Genomic DNA, 12,945 nt, shown 5'->3' on the forward strand with positions numbered 1-12,945 from the left:
ATCATTCTCGTATCAATCATTTGAATTATGTTCCACTTCTGCCCCTCAACATGGTGAAAAAGTCTCAGACGTCTGGAAACGATGTAGCTCTAACTGTATCTACAACTCACGGCACTAGAGTCTGCCAATGGGAAAACCAACAATGTAACTAAACTGCTTGATCCATGAAAATATGCTCTTGGAGGTTGGATATTGGGGATGTCTTGGGAAGGTTTGGGGGGTTACTCGTAGTCGAGAGGTAACCCATGCTAACACGTCAAAGGTCTCTCTCTCTCTCCACACATGAGCACTGAATAGAGAAGTGACGCAACCCCCAACAACAACATCCATGTCTGCTCCACCAGGAGCGACGAGGAGAACAGCCAGAAGAACAACGCTCTGAAGCAGGTCCGCGAGCTCCAGGCTGCGCTGGGGGAGCTGCAGGAGGACCTGGAGTCAGAGAAGGTCTCCCGGGGCAAGGCGGAGAAGCTGAAGAGGGACCTGGGAGAGGAGCTGGAGGCTTTGAAGACAGAGCTGGAGGACACGCTGGACACCACCGCCGCCCAGCAGGAGCTCAGGTACTGGGTCTGCTCCGTCTCTAGCCCACACTCTAGAAACACATCAGAGCCAAGTCCTGAACTGGGCTGTGTCTGTTCTTTATTGCTCCTAGATAATCATGTGCTCGCTTAATAATAATAATAATAATAATAATAATAATAATAATAATAATAATAATAATAATAATAATAGATTTGATTTATATAGTGCCTTTCAAACTCAAGGACGCTTTACAACGTGGGCAGGAACATAGAAAACAAATGAACTTATTAAAATATAATACAAGGAGATGTGCAGACAAACAAAAGGGGGCGGGTCACAGGCAGTAGGCAAGTTTGAAGAGGAGAGTTTTGAAGGTGGCCAGAGATGAGGCATTTCGGATGACGGGGGGGGGGGGGGGAGAGAGAGTTGCTTGATTGATGCGTGTTATGCCTCTTACCCACTGTACACGTCCGTCGACGGAAGAGGCGTGTCTGACGCATGGGGTAAAACACGATCTGCGTATAACGCAATCTGATTGGGTGACGGATCTGTCGCTGCCTGAAAAGTTAAACTTTTCTCAACTTTTGGACGCAAGATTTGATGGATTTGACGGACGGACCCACAATGCATTTCGGGAGCGTCCCATGTAAAGTCAATGAGATCCGTCGACGGACGTGTACAGTGGGTAAGAGGCGTTACTGTAGGCTAGTTTTCATTCAAGGGTAATGTGTTACACGATCAACTGTCTAGTGTCTACTGGATTCCCCCATCATCATCATCTTTTCCTTTTGGGAGCTGACAGCATAATAAACACGCTTGCTGCCCAAGTGTGTTTATTATGACTGTGCAGCAGCGGAGTAACTTGGGACTCCAGTATGTTGGTGCACTCACCGCTCCGCCTCCACGTGTGGCCTGTTCATCCAGGACCAAGCGAGAGCAGGAAGTGGTGGAGCTGAAGAAGGCCATCGACGAGGAGACCAAGAACCACGAGGCCCAGGTCCAGGACATGAGGCAGAGGCACGGCACCGCGCTGGAGGAGCTGTCTGAGCAGCTGGAGCAGGCCAAAAGGGTGGGGCTCCTCACTGGCTGCTGTCGCCTGCTGTCAGCCCTGGGGGGGTCGGGTCTGGGACCAGAACCTGTTGAGGGAGATCTAATAGTGGATCATTTGATCTGCGATTGGCTCCTGATCTGGATTGATTGCTATTGATTATCCTGATTGATCATCTTTTGCAGAACAAAAGTCTGTTTGTAGTAGCTAGAGATTAAAATAGTCTGAATGAAACTGGAGAGGAATCCGCTCCAGGCAAAAGTTTTCTCAGCGAAGATTGTGGGAAAAACCTATTAATCAACAAACAGAAATCAGCATTACCAGCTGTTCCTTGACTAGAATCCCCTTCTGTTGGGTCATCTATATTTTTTCCAACACATAACCTGACACGATGTGTCATGTGCTCCTCCCTGCAGTTCAAAGCCAACCTGGAGAAGAGCAAGCAGGGGCTGGAGACGGAGAACAAGGAGCTGAGCAGCGAGGTGAAGGGCCTGCAGCAGGTCAAGAGCGAGTCGGAGCACAGGAGGAAGAAGCTGGAGGCCCAGCTCCAGGAGTTCACGGCCCGGGCCACCGAGGGGGAGAGGGCCAAGGGAGAGCTGTCGGAGCGCTCCCATAAGCTGCAGGTACCCAGGGATTTACAGCGCTGCTGTGCAACGCGTGGCCTCAATGCACACCGGGCTATTGATTTGTTTTGATTTACAAACTGTTGGTTCAATAGAAAAGTAAAAATAGATTTTATTGGTCACATACACAGAGTATCTGATACAATGTTCAGCGAAATGCCCTTTAGGCCCTTTGAGATTATTTTATGGGCTGATAAGATGAATGAGTGAAAGATAACAATTGTAATATGATGATTGTGTCAATCCTTGAAACACCATGATCATGTTCAGTATCTCCACATTATGGTCACTATATATCCACAGTCTTCATATCGAATCCTATTTTTTTGCTATACATTTCTCTGGTGGTGGTTCATTTTGTCCCTATCTGTCTTTCCCCTCTAAGCTTGAACTGGACAATGTGTCTGCCTTGCTGGAAGAGGCAGAAAAGAAGGGCATCAAACTGGCCAAGGACACCAGTAGCCTGGAGAGCCAGTTGCAGGACACACAGGTCAGACTGGATCCATCACCATCACATTCGCGAGACTACTGATGAACAAATAACACGTGTCGACAGGCAGGTTTTCTGCCCACTTGTCATGCTCCTCCTGGCGTAAGCTGCCACCGATGGACACCAAAACCGAGCCGTTGCCTTTAATGGTTGACTTTGGTAGGGGAACGATGAGATAAACGGCTCTCAGTCCCCCCACTCAAACAACCAAATAGCCTTTTATTTACTGTTTAGCGCATCAACTCGTTCCATCAGCGTGTTTGTACGCCTGGTCCCTGATGTCGCTGTGCCGTTCCTCCCCCCTGGGTCCCGTCGGCCGGGGGTCTCACAGGAGCTGCTCCAGGAGGAGACGCGGCAGAAGCTGAACGCAGGCACCCGGGTGCGGCAGCTGGAGGAGGAGAAGAGCACCCTGCTGGAGCAGCAGGAGGAGGACGAGGAGGGCCGTCGCAACCTGGAGAAACAGCTGCAGAGCCTGCAGGCCCAGGTAGGCCGCCCTGCTCAGGGAGTCCCCAGAGGAGCCCGCTCTGTGGGCCAGTCTGCCGTCTGGGATCATGTGGGGGAGTGTTACATTCCGGGGCCATTATCTTAATTTGATCATGTTTCAATTCATCTCGTCCAATATTTATGTGATGAAGAAACCAAAATATATCCTAACATTAATATTTTTGTTTTTTTTATCTTCAGATGAAATCCAAACCATGATAGCGTAATTCATTATTTTAATATCCTGAGCTCTGATGGATTTCTTCCTTGATCTTGAGCCAAAATAATGATCAAGAATAAAGTATTAAAGAATATGAACTGAAACTGAACCTGCTATTTGTCATTCCCCTGCCCCTCCTGCTTCTGTCCTCCCACCAGCTGTGTGAAGCCAAGAAGAAGCTTGATGAGGACCTGGGCAACCTGGAGTGTCTGGAGGAGGCCAAGAGGAAGCTCCAGAAGGAGGCCGAGCTCACCGTTCAGCGGCTGGAGGAGAAGACCATGGCCCTGGACAAGATGGACAAGACCAGGACCAGGCTGCAGCAGGAGCTGGACGACCTCATGGTGGACCAGGACCACCTGCGGCAGATCGTCTCCAACCTGGAGAAGAAGCAGAAGAAGTTTGACCAGGTACACATGACACCTACCAGTGCAATAAAGCAAAAAAACTAAGCTAAGTTTTAGAAGTGAGTTTCCCTCAGGATCAAGAGTGCTACGTGTATATTTGCACTAAGGAGTTAACATTGCGCTAAGGAGTTAACATTTACTTTTACATTTAGGGAATTTAGCAGCGATTTTATCCAAGACATTACATTATTACTGTTGTGTTTTTGATATGAGCGGCTGAGGCCTTCATTTCCGCTCAGAGATAAATTAAAGTACAGATCTACTATCTTGACTTATCTTAATTATCCTTTGTTACTGATGTAAACTATCTCGTATTATATTCTCCTGTGGATGCTAGATGCTGGCGGAGGAGAAGACCATCTCTGCGCGCTACGCTGAGGAGCGTGACCGCGCCGAGGCGGAGGCCCGGGAGAAGGAGACCAAGGGCCTGTCCATGACCCGGGCCCTGGAGGAGGCCCTGGAGGCCAAGGAGGAGCTGGAGCGCTTCAACAAGCAGCTGCGGGCCGAGATGGAGGACCTGATGAGCTCCAAGGACGACGTCGGCAAAAACGTGAGGGGCGCCCTGCCTTTTCATGGTTTCCTTTGTAAAGCGGTATTTAGCCATTTCTGACCAGTAGGGAGCGGAATTGGTTGTTGGCTGTTTTTTTTCACAGGACATTTTGTGAAGATCCCATTGCCATACCACCAGATGATGTGTCTGTAGGAGCTCAAGATATGATCCGTGGAGTTGGATTTTAGTAATAATGGATGTTTGTTGTGCATTCTGCATCAATTGTGAGTGCTGGATATTTTCACACATACCCTACCCTTGCTACCTGGGACTCCTTTGGTTGATGATTGAACATGCCGTGCTATTCCCCCCTGACCCTGTGCCCTCTGCACTGCAGGTCCACGAGCTGGAGAAGTCCAAGCGTACCCTGGAGCAGCAGGTGGAGGAGATGCGGGTGCAGCTGGAGGAGCTGGAGGACGAGCTGCAGGCCACCGAGGACGCTAAGCTGCGCCTGGAGGTCAACATGCAGGCCATGAAGGCCCAGTTCGACCGCGACCTGCTGGCCCGCGACGAGCAGGGAGAGGAGAAGAAGAGGGCCCTGGTCAAGCAGGTGAGCTTCTGGCTCAGCTCTCATAAGCCACAGGCAGAATGATAAGTTTGTACTCCCGGTCACTACAAAGCATCTCTCTCCCACCAAGGTGCGGGAGATGGAGGCTGAGCTGGAGGATGAGAGGAAGCAGAAAGCTCTGGCCGTGGCAGCCAAGAAGAAGCTGGAGCTGGACCTGAACGAGCTGGAGGGACAGATCGAGGGTGCCAACAAGGGCCGTGACGAAGCCATCAAACAGCTCCGCAAACTGCAGGTACACAGGAGTGTCGTGTGCTGCCTGGGCCCCCCATACCATACCATCCATACCATCGCCCCTCAGCCATCCCTACCTACACACCACATCTACCTCCACCACTCATACCTCCAGCACATCTACCTCAACCACTCATACCTCCACCTTCCCTTCCTCAAACAACCCTACCTTTACCATCCCTTCCTCAAACAACCTCTCGGCTCACTTCTTTAGACAAATGAGTCCCGGTGCAGCCGTGTCGTTGTGTGTTGACTTCCCGGGGTCTCCGTCCCTCCAGGCCCAGATGAAGGACTACCAGAGGGAGCTGGAGGAGGCCCGGGCCTCCAGGGACGAGATCTTTGCCCAGTCCAAGGAGAACGAGAAGAAACTCAAGAGCCTGGAGGCGGAGGTCCTGCAGCTGCAGGAGGTGGGTCACAGCACACGCTGCGTTACACATCATTAGTACCTGGAGGGTTGTCTCTGTCGTTTTTCTGTGTGGGTGGTTCTCTCTGTCTTTATCTCTCTCTCTCTCTCTCTCTCTCTCTCGCTCTCTCTCTCTCTCTCTCTCTCTCTCTCTCTCTCTCTCTCTCTCTCTCTCTCTCTCTCTCTCTCTCTCTCTCTCTCTCTCTCTCTCTCTCTCTCTCTCTCTCTCTCTCTCTCTCTCTCTCTCTCTCAGGACCATGCGTCCTCAGAGAGGGCCCGTCGTCATGCTGAACAGGAGAGGGATGAACTGGCTGATGAGATCTCCAACAGCACCTCTGGGAAGTCAGTGTCCATTCCATCATCCAAAAGCTGACATTAACATTAGCACTAGCAGAACACACATGTTAACAGTTAATAACCAGCCATATCATAATTGAATATATTTGCAAAATTATGTGATATATGTGATGATATGTGAATATTAATGTGAAAAGGTTTGGAAACATAATGTGTGTGTATGTGTCTGTTTGTGTGTGTGTGTGTGTGTGTGTGTGTGTTTGTCTGTGTGTGTATGTGTCTGTTTGTGTGTCTGTGTGTTTGTCAGGTCTTCACTGCTGGACGAGAAGAGGAGGCTGGAGGCCCGTATCTCCCAGCTAGAGGAGGAGCTGGAGGAGGAGCAGGGCAACACAGAGCTGCTTAATGACCGCTTCAGGAAGAGCAACCTGCAGGTACACACACCTTAGACAGACAAACAGACACACAGACACACAGACAGACAGACAGACAGACTGTATAGTACCACCGTACCACCGTCTAACATTTCAAAACAGGGGCTCATGCAACGCCGACCATTAAGCCCCTCACACATAGTTCCTTGTCAATTCCTGGGATTATTATTAATAATTTTCCTTTTCTGCTTAAAGCAAAATAAATATGTATAGGCTATATATCATACACATAGATACATATTTATTTTCCATCGTTAAATCTGTAACGGTGGCGAAAAATGTATATCTGCAGGACCTTACACCTTCATAATAAACAGATACATACTGTATACATGTATAGGTTCCTCATATTTATACATTCCACATGCGTCTCAGAGCCACACACCTAACGCCGCATGTGTTGCCTCTGTGCTCCCTGCAGGTGGACGGCCTGAACACAGAGCTCACCGCTGAGCGCAGCACCTCCCAGAAGAGCGAGAACGCCCGGCAGCAGATGGAGCGCCAGAACAAGGTAGCGCTCCGGTAGACCAGCCCTCAGACACTCACTCACGCTGCTCTGTGTAATCTACTCCATGTCGATTGTGTGTGTGTGTGTGTGTGTGTGTGTGTGTGTGTGTGTGTGTGTGTGTGTGTGTGTGTGTGTGTGTGTGTGTGTTTGTCTTATGTCGTTCCTTGGATTCAGCACTACCTAAATAAGCTACCTATTCATGTGCTTAGGGCAACGTTGCTCTGTGTGTCTCTATGCTGATTTGTGTGTGTGTGTGTGTGTGTGTGTGTGTGTGTGTGTGTGCAGGAGCTGAAGGCCAAGCTGGGGGAGCTGGAGGGAACCATCAAGTCCAAGTTCAAGGCCTCCATCACCACCTTGGAAGCCAAGATCCTGCAGCTGGAGGAGCAGATGGAGCAGGAGGCCAAGTATGTCCAAACCCGGTGATGGGGCTCTTCAACCAGCCACTGCACGTCTCACTGCAGAGATGCAGTGAGACATGCAGTGAGACATGCAGTGAGACATGCAGTGAGACTTGCAGTGAGACTTGCAGTGGCTGCTTCAAACTCTTCAACCATCCACTGCATGTCTCACTGCAGAGAAGTAGTGAGACATGCAGTGAGGGTTGCTTCGTTTGGCAAAGCAACTAGAAGTTGTAAGTTAGCAATCAATTTGATTGAATCAGGAGTGGTTTTCACAAAGAAAGAAGGCAAGCACTAGATAGATGGATATTGCTGAACTGCAGGTTTTTTTAAGCATCTAGTTTTTAATGCCATATAAGAATATTTGGTTTATTCTTAAATAATCGGATGACCTTCAGTGTACGGATGACCTCTTCAAAGGTTTTTCAGACACAACTAATGGCAGGTTTAGCCACTGCCACTCAACTCCCACCTCTCCCCCACAGGGAGAGAGCCGCAGCCAATAAGATTGTCCGCCGCACAGAGAAGAAGCTGAAGGAGGTGGCCCTGCAGGTGGAGGACGAGCGTCGTCATGCCGACCAGTACAAGGAGCAGGTAAGGGGCTCCACCTCTTTCAGCCAATCAGGGTCTTGCAGAGTTGTCCTCACCAGGGCCTTTCAGTGGCAATATTATCATATTGAGACATTTGTAGTTCATTAAAAGAGGGATTCCAACAAAAGCTGAGAATATGTCATCTCTAGGTAAACGTTGGTTCTGATATAATTATACACATAAACATACTTCTTCATGCTTGAAATCGGCATAAAGTTGAATGACACGGGACTCCCCGGTGGCTCACTAGGTAGAGCACGTACCATTAAGGCTCAGTCCTTAGCGCAGCGACCCGGGTTAGATTCCTGCCCGTGGTCCTTTGCTGCATGTCCTCTTCATCCCATACCTTCCTGTCTATCTCACTCTATAATAAAGCATAAAAATGCAAAATGCATTTTCCTACAACCCATTTCAAAACGCCACGGCGTCCCTCACTCACTCCGTTGTGTCCCACCTCCCCCTCCCCCCGCGGACCCTCCTCTCCTCTCCCTCTCCTCCCGCTCCCCAGGGGGAGAAGGCCACCTCCCGCATGAAGCAGCTGAAGCGGCAGCTGGAGGAGGCGGAGGAGGAGGCCACGCGGGCCAACGCCTCGCGCAGGAAGCTGCAGCGGGAGCTGGACGACGCCAGCGAGGCCAGCGAGGGGCTGACCCGCGAGCTCAACTCCCTGAAGAACCGCCTCAGGTGAGGGCGGGGGGTCTGGGGCTGTTCTGTACCAGGGCGGGCTCTGTGGTAGACTGGATGTCGGCCAAACGTCACTCGCAGACTAACCGAGTGGAGAGAATTCCACGAGCTGTGCACTGGTTTATAAAAAGGGGCAGACCCCGCAATGGGTGCTTTGAGGGACCCCTCTGTGATGGTGGGTCTGTTAGACACTGAAGAAGCCCTCCACCGTTTCAATGGTGATGAATCTGCCTTTCAGATTCTAACGCTAGTCTTTTGAGAAAGGGCACATTTTACCCCTCTTTAATAATTGGATCTCATTCTGATGGTTAGAGGAACATCCCAAAACATCGGCCCATGCTGAACCCATCTCAACCTCTCACCCCTCTGTGTGTGTGTGTGTGTGTGTGTGTGTGTGTGTGTGTGTGTGTGTCCGTCTGTCCGTCTGTGTGTGTGCGTCTGTGTACCAGGCGTGGTGGTCCGGTCAGCAGCTTCTCCTCTGGGCGGTCCGGCCGGCGTAACCTGAACCTGGACGGGGCGTCGGTGGACCTGTCGGACGACGACGCAGACAGCCGCACCAGCGACCTCAACGACACGCAGGCCTCCAACGTCGAGTAAGAAGGCACCGCCTCTGCCCACTCCAAGCCACGCCCCCCCCCCCCCCACCGTTCCCCGTTCCCCGTTGCCTACACGCGACAGTTACTTTGTGGACACAAGCAGCTTGATTGTGTGTGTGGACCGTGTGTGCGGTTCGAGCAGGCCTAGCGCCGGCCCACTGGGCAGCATGCGAGACCCCCTTGCCCAACCCCTCCTCCCCAACGACCCCCCGGTGAGAAACAGACAGTTCTGCCTTATTCTACTTTACTCTATTCTAATGTTCTCTGTGGTGTTTTACTCTAACCTACTCCTAACTACTTTCTGTGGCTCAGAGGGCCCTGCTCCCTGCTTCTCGTCATTAGAATAGCCTGCTCCTCACTCCCAGCCCCCTTACACTTGGAGTGGTGTGATCAGCAGAACCGCAACTTATCTTTAGGTAAAGTGCTTTTATATATGTATGTATGTGTGTGTGTGTGTGTGTGTGTGATTGTGTGTGTGGGTGTGATGTAGGCAGAGGTTGTGTTTGTCTGTGAGGGTGCGCAGAAGGTACGTACTCCCGTCTGGAAACGCAGGACTACAAGAAAAGCACTTATCAGCTAGTATGAAAGGAAATCTCTCATTGGACCCGAGCACACAAACACTGCCCCCCCCCCAAATGATACCATGAGGACCATGAGGACTATGAAGCCCACTGCCTGTGCAAGTCCACTTCCGATGTACAGACTTGGTCCTAGGTGTTCATCTCATCCATCTCAACACAGCTGGAAACTTAACATCTGCACACGCATACAAAAAAAAACTGGAAACAAACGTGAAAATAGAATGTGAATCATGTTTTTTGTTTTGTCATTTTGTGTTCTTAGTTCATCTCACGACAATATAACTCTTCAGGGCTAAAGTGTGCAGGGTTGTTGTAGGAATCAGATGTGACACGCTTTCTACCAATGTTTTATCAATTGAACTTGTTTCACCAATGGGGTCAGCCTGAGAGGCACCCGCTCTGCAAAGAGAATTTCTGGAAGGAGAAATAAAAGAAGAAAACTGCACATTTTCTGGGCAACTGGAATCCAGTGGAATCACAACACCCATGATCCTCCACACTGCGTCCAACGCCAAACCGATACATGTCCGATACAACTTAAGTACTGTAACATAAAGGGACTTGACTCGTCATCATTTAAGTGCTTGTCATGATTTGAGTGTCAACCACTAATTCCAACACTAATCCCATACCCAAGCGTTTGGGTTCTCTGGTCACACAGAACACACTCCCGTTGACCTGCACGAAGGATCTCCTTCAGGGAACTAGCTTTTGTATAGGGAACTCTGAGAAAGCGAGTGAGGACGCAGCTTTGAAGCCGGTTTGGAAGGACGTTGGCATAAGGTGTTGCTACTGTGGTGGTCCTACAATGTGAAAAGCATCAGTACATCAGTATTATTTGATTGTGTTCTCCCTGGTGTCCTGTGGGAGAAATGGGACGGGGGGGTGTCTCTGGAGCATTGGCACTGCAACAACACTGGGATGACGGTAGGTGGCCTCATGAAGTGCCTTCAGACACTAAGCGAGGGTATCAGCGAGCAGAGGAAGGGACCTGTGGTCGTCACGGTCCCCAAACGGGATGTACCAACTAACTATTGAAACTATGTATACTACTACCCTGTTGTTGCTGTTTTTATTGCGTGTTAGTGGTCGGCCATATCATAGCCAGTGCTACCTATGCTGGGCAGGGTGAGCTCTCAGAAAACTCAGTATTATATCAACGCCACTGTGGGCCTGATGGGTTCATTTTCTCTATGTTGGCACTTAACACCTAAATATTCCTCCCCGTTAACTCACTGAGGCAGGGGGAGTTTTTACTTGCGTTGGGGAAATGGACCCTGCATGCGTTGGTTTCAAGCTTTAACATCCAGTAAGTAGTTAACTTCTTGTTTTGATTTAATTTTTTTCTTTGATTTACAATTCACTACAAATATATTTGACAGCACCCCGTACCCTGTATTATTTCTTGTATTCCTGTATTTCTAGATGGCGTTTTTTAAGGAAAATAAAGCATATTCATTGTAGCCAGTGTTTTGTTGTCATTTGATTAAGGATTTCATTGGCCAAATGGTTGCTGTTGGTGGTTGATGGTTGTCTGATTCTTACTAATCGTCAAAACATACATGCTTTGTTGTGATGACTTCATCTGCCTTCGACTGAATCCAATTCCCTACTGGCTCAGGAGAAACTTATAGGAAGACCATACCCTAGTTTAGAACTTAATTCATAAATTTACATCTACAACTGTTCATAACTTTAGTTTTATCAAAAGATCTCCTGCCGTAGATCATATGAGGGCCGGGCAGGAATGTAATGATTCACTGATACGAATCGATAACCGGTTGGATTAACACAGATGCGACTACATCAATATGTGGGCCCCTGAATTGATTTAAAAGGACCAAGAATCATTGTGAATCGGTTGAGTGAAGCTATCGCCTGATATCAAGACAGCATTGTCAACTCATTTCATTCCGTTTTCAAACAGATCTGGAAAATGGAATTTAACAGGCATGCAAACTAGTCATCTTTCGGCGAAATTCGCCGTTTTTTAAACAAAATTGGCGTGATTCGTGGAGATCCATTGAGAAAACATTGGGGGGGGGGGGTCTACAGTCTGACGAAAACGAGACGATAACTAAATAAAAATCAATTTAGGATCTCTGTGCTGTCGACACCACAGCGGGACACAGAAACACAGAATTCACTGTGGTTTCTGTGACATGAGAAACTAAAAATGAATACTAATGTTTTATAAAGAAAGCTATCTTAGTGGGAAAGCCACGCAACAGATAGCCACGGTTACATACAGTAATGTTCTTATGATGGGAGAAAGGAGCAGAAATATAGTATAGAGACAACTTGGAGCTGTGTGTGCGTGTTTGAGTGAGAGACGGGAGTGGATGAGAGACAGAAAAATCAGACCCCTCTCCATCCATTCTACCTCACAGGTACAGAAGGCCTCCGACAAGGATGGGCCACTGAGTGCAAATAAAGCAATGCATCCCAGAACAACAACAGACCAAGGAGGACGCCAGCGCAAAATGCATTGTACACACAGGATTAGCAGTCCCAATGATTGAAGATGAGGACTTTGTTTTAATGATTGATACAGTTGATAGGAGGCTGACTGTTCCCCAGAAAACTATTAAGCATCTGATTGACAAACATTATGAATCATCATTGGTGTTTTTTTATTTTTTTATTTTTCTGCAAAGAAAAAGCAAGGCCATATATATTGTGGCGACCACTGCCATGGACACCTATGGGGGTCCTGCGCAAGGGATGCTGGGGGGTGCACCTCTGGTAGGGGTTTGGACCTTCTCGGCGCCCCCTGGATCACATTGGGGTTGGTGGTTGGGGGGTTGTTCATTGTGTGTGTTATCTTACCGTGTGAGTCAGTGTGTTCATGACCGTGAGTGAGAGTGTTAGTTGTGTTGGTCAGGTGTGCCGTGTTCTGTGTTATCGTGAGTGTTCAAAATAAAGGTAACTACCAGAGTCGTGCGGTGTATGGGGCACGGGAGTTGTTTAACCGTTTAACCCTGGGCTCCTGTCTCATTGTTTCTGTGCGTCGCCACAATATATAAAAATAACGGAACCCACTTCCTAAAATCAGGCATGCAAACTGTTTGGGGTGAAAAAGGTGAGAATGATGCGTGAGCCAAGGAAAACACAGACCCACTAGGGGGATCCAGGGTTATACTCCGGGGAGTTAAAAAAATATATATATATATATAAAAATATATATTAAAAATATATATTAAAAAATTTGACCTGCGCACAAATGTTTATTTTTTTACCTGCGCACGCAGGTCCAAAAAAAGATGCGCTCGCAGGTCAAAGATGCGCTCGCAGGTTTTTTTTATATAATTTTTTTTTGGATA

General features: G+C 48.7%; 1 protein-coding gene across 1 annotated transcript in view; it reads left to right on the forward strand.

Moving 5' to 3' along the window:
• The window catches only part of myh10 (myosin, heavy chain 10, non-muscle), a 51,077-nt gene extending 40,053 nt beyond the window's left edge, over window positions 1-11,024 (forward strand). The window contains exons 29-45 of the mRNA XM_084465273.1: window positions 345-557; window positions 1,444-1,588; window positions 1,984-2,190; window positions 2,576-2,680; window positions 3,012-3,164; window positions 3,542-3,790; window positions 4,125-4,337; window positions 4,675-4,887; window positions 4,976-5,137; window positions 5,415-5,543; window positions 5,793-5,881; window positions 6,144-6,267; window positions 6,689-6,778; window positions 7,061-7,179; window positions 7,659-7,767; window positions 8,273-8,445; window positions 8,895-11,024. Coding sequence (XP_084321399.1) covers window positions 345-557; window positions 1,444-1,588; window positions 1,984-2,190; window positions 2,576-2,680; window positions 3,012-3,164; window positions 3,542-3,790; window positions 4,125-4,337; window positions 4,675-4,887; window positions 4,976-5,137; window positions 5,415-5,543; window positions 5,793-5,881; window positions 6,144-6,267; window positions 6,689-6,778; window positions 7,061-7,179; window positions 7,659-7,767; window positions 8,273-8,445; window positions 8,895-9,042 — 2,641 coding nt within the window. The 3' untranslated portion in view covers window positions 9,043-11,024. The remainder of the gene's footprint in view (window positions 1-344; window positions 558-1,443; window positions 1,589-1,983; window positions 2,191-2,575; window positions 2,681-3,011; window positions 3,165-3,541; window positions 3,791-4,124; window positions 4,338-4,674; window positions 4,888-4,975; window positions 5,138-5,414; window positions 5,544-5,792; window positions 5,882-6,143; window positions 6,268-6,688; window positions 6,779-7,060; window positions 7,180-7,658; window positions 7,768-8,272; window positions 8,446-8,894) is intronic.
• The last annotated feature ends 1,921 nt before the right edge of the window (window positions 11,025-12,945 follow it).

Source organism: Micromesistius poutassou, assembly GCF_964030765.1.
Source record: "Micromesistius poutassou genome assembly, chromosome: 3".
In the NCBI taxonomy this organism is placed as follows: domain Eukaryota; kingdom Metazoa; phylum Chordata; class Actinopteri; order Gadiformes; family Gadidae; genus Micromesistius; species Micromesistius poutassou.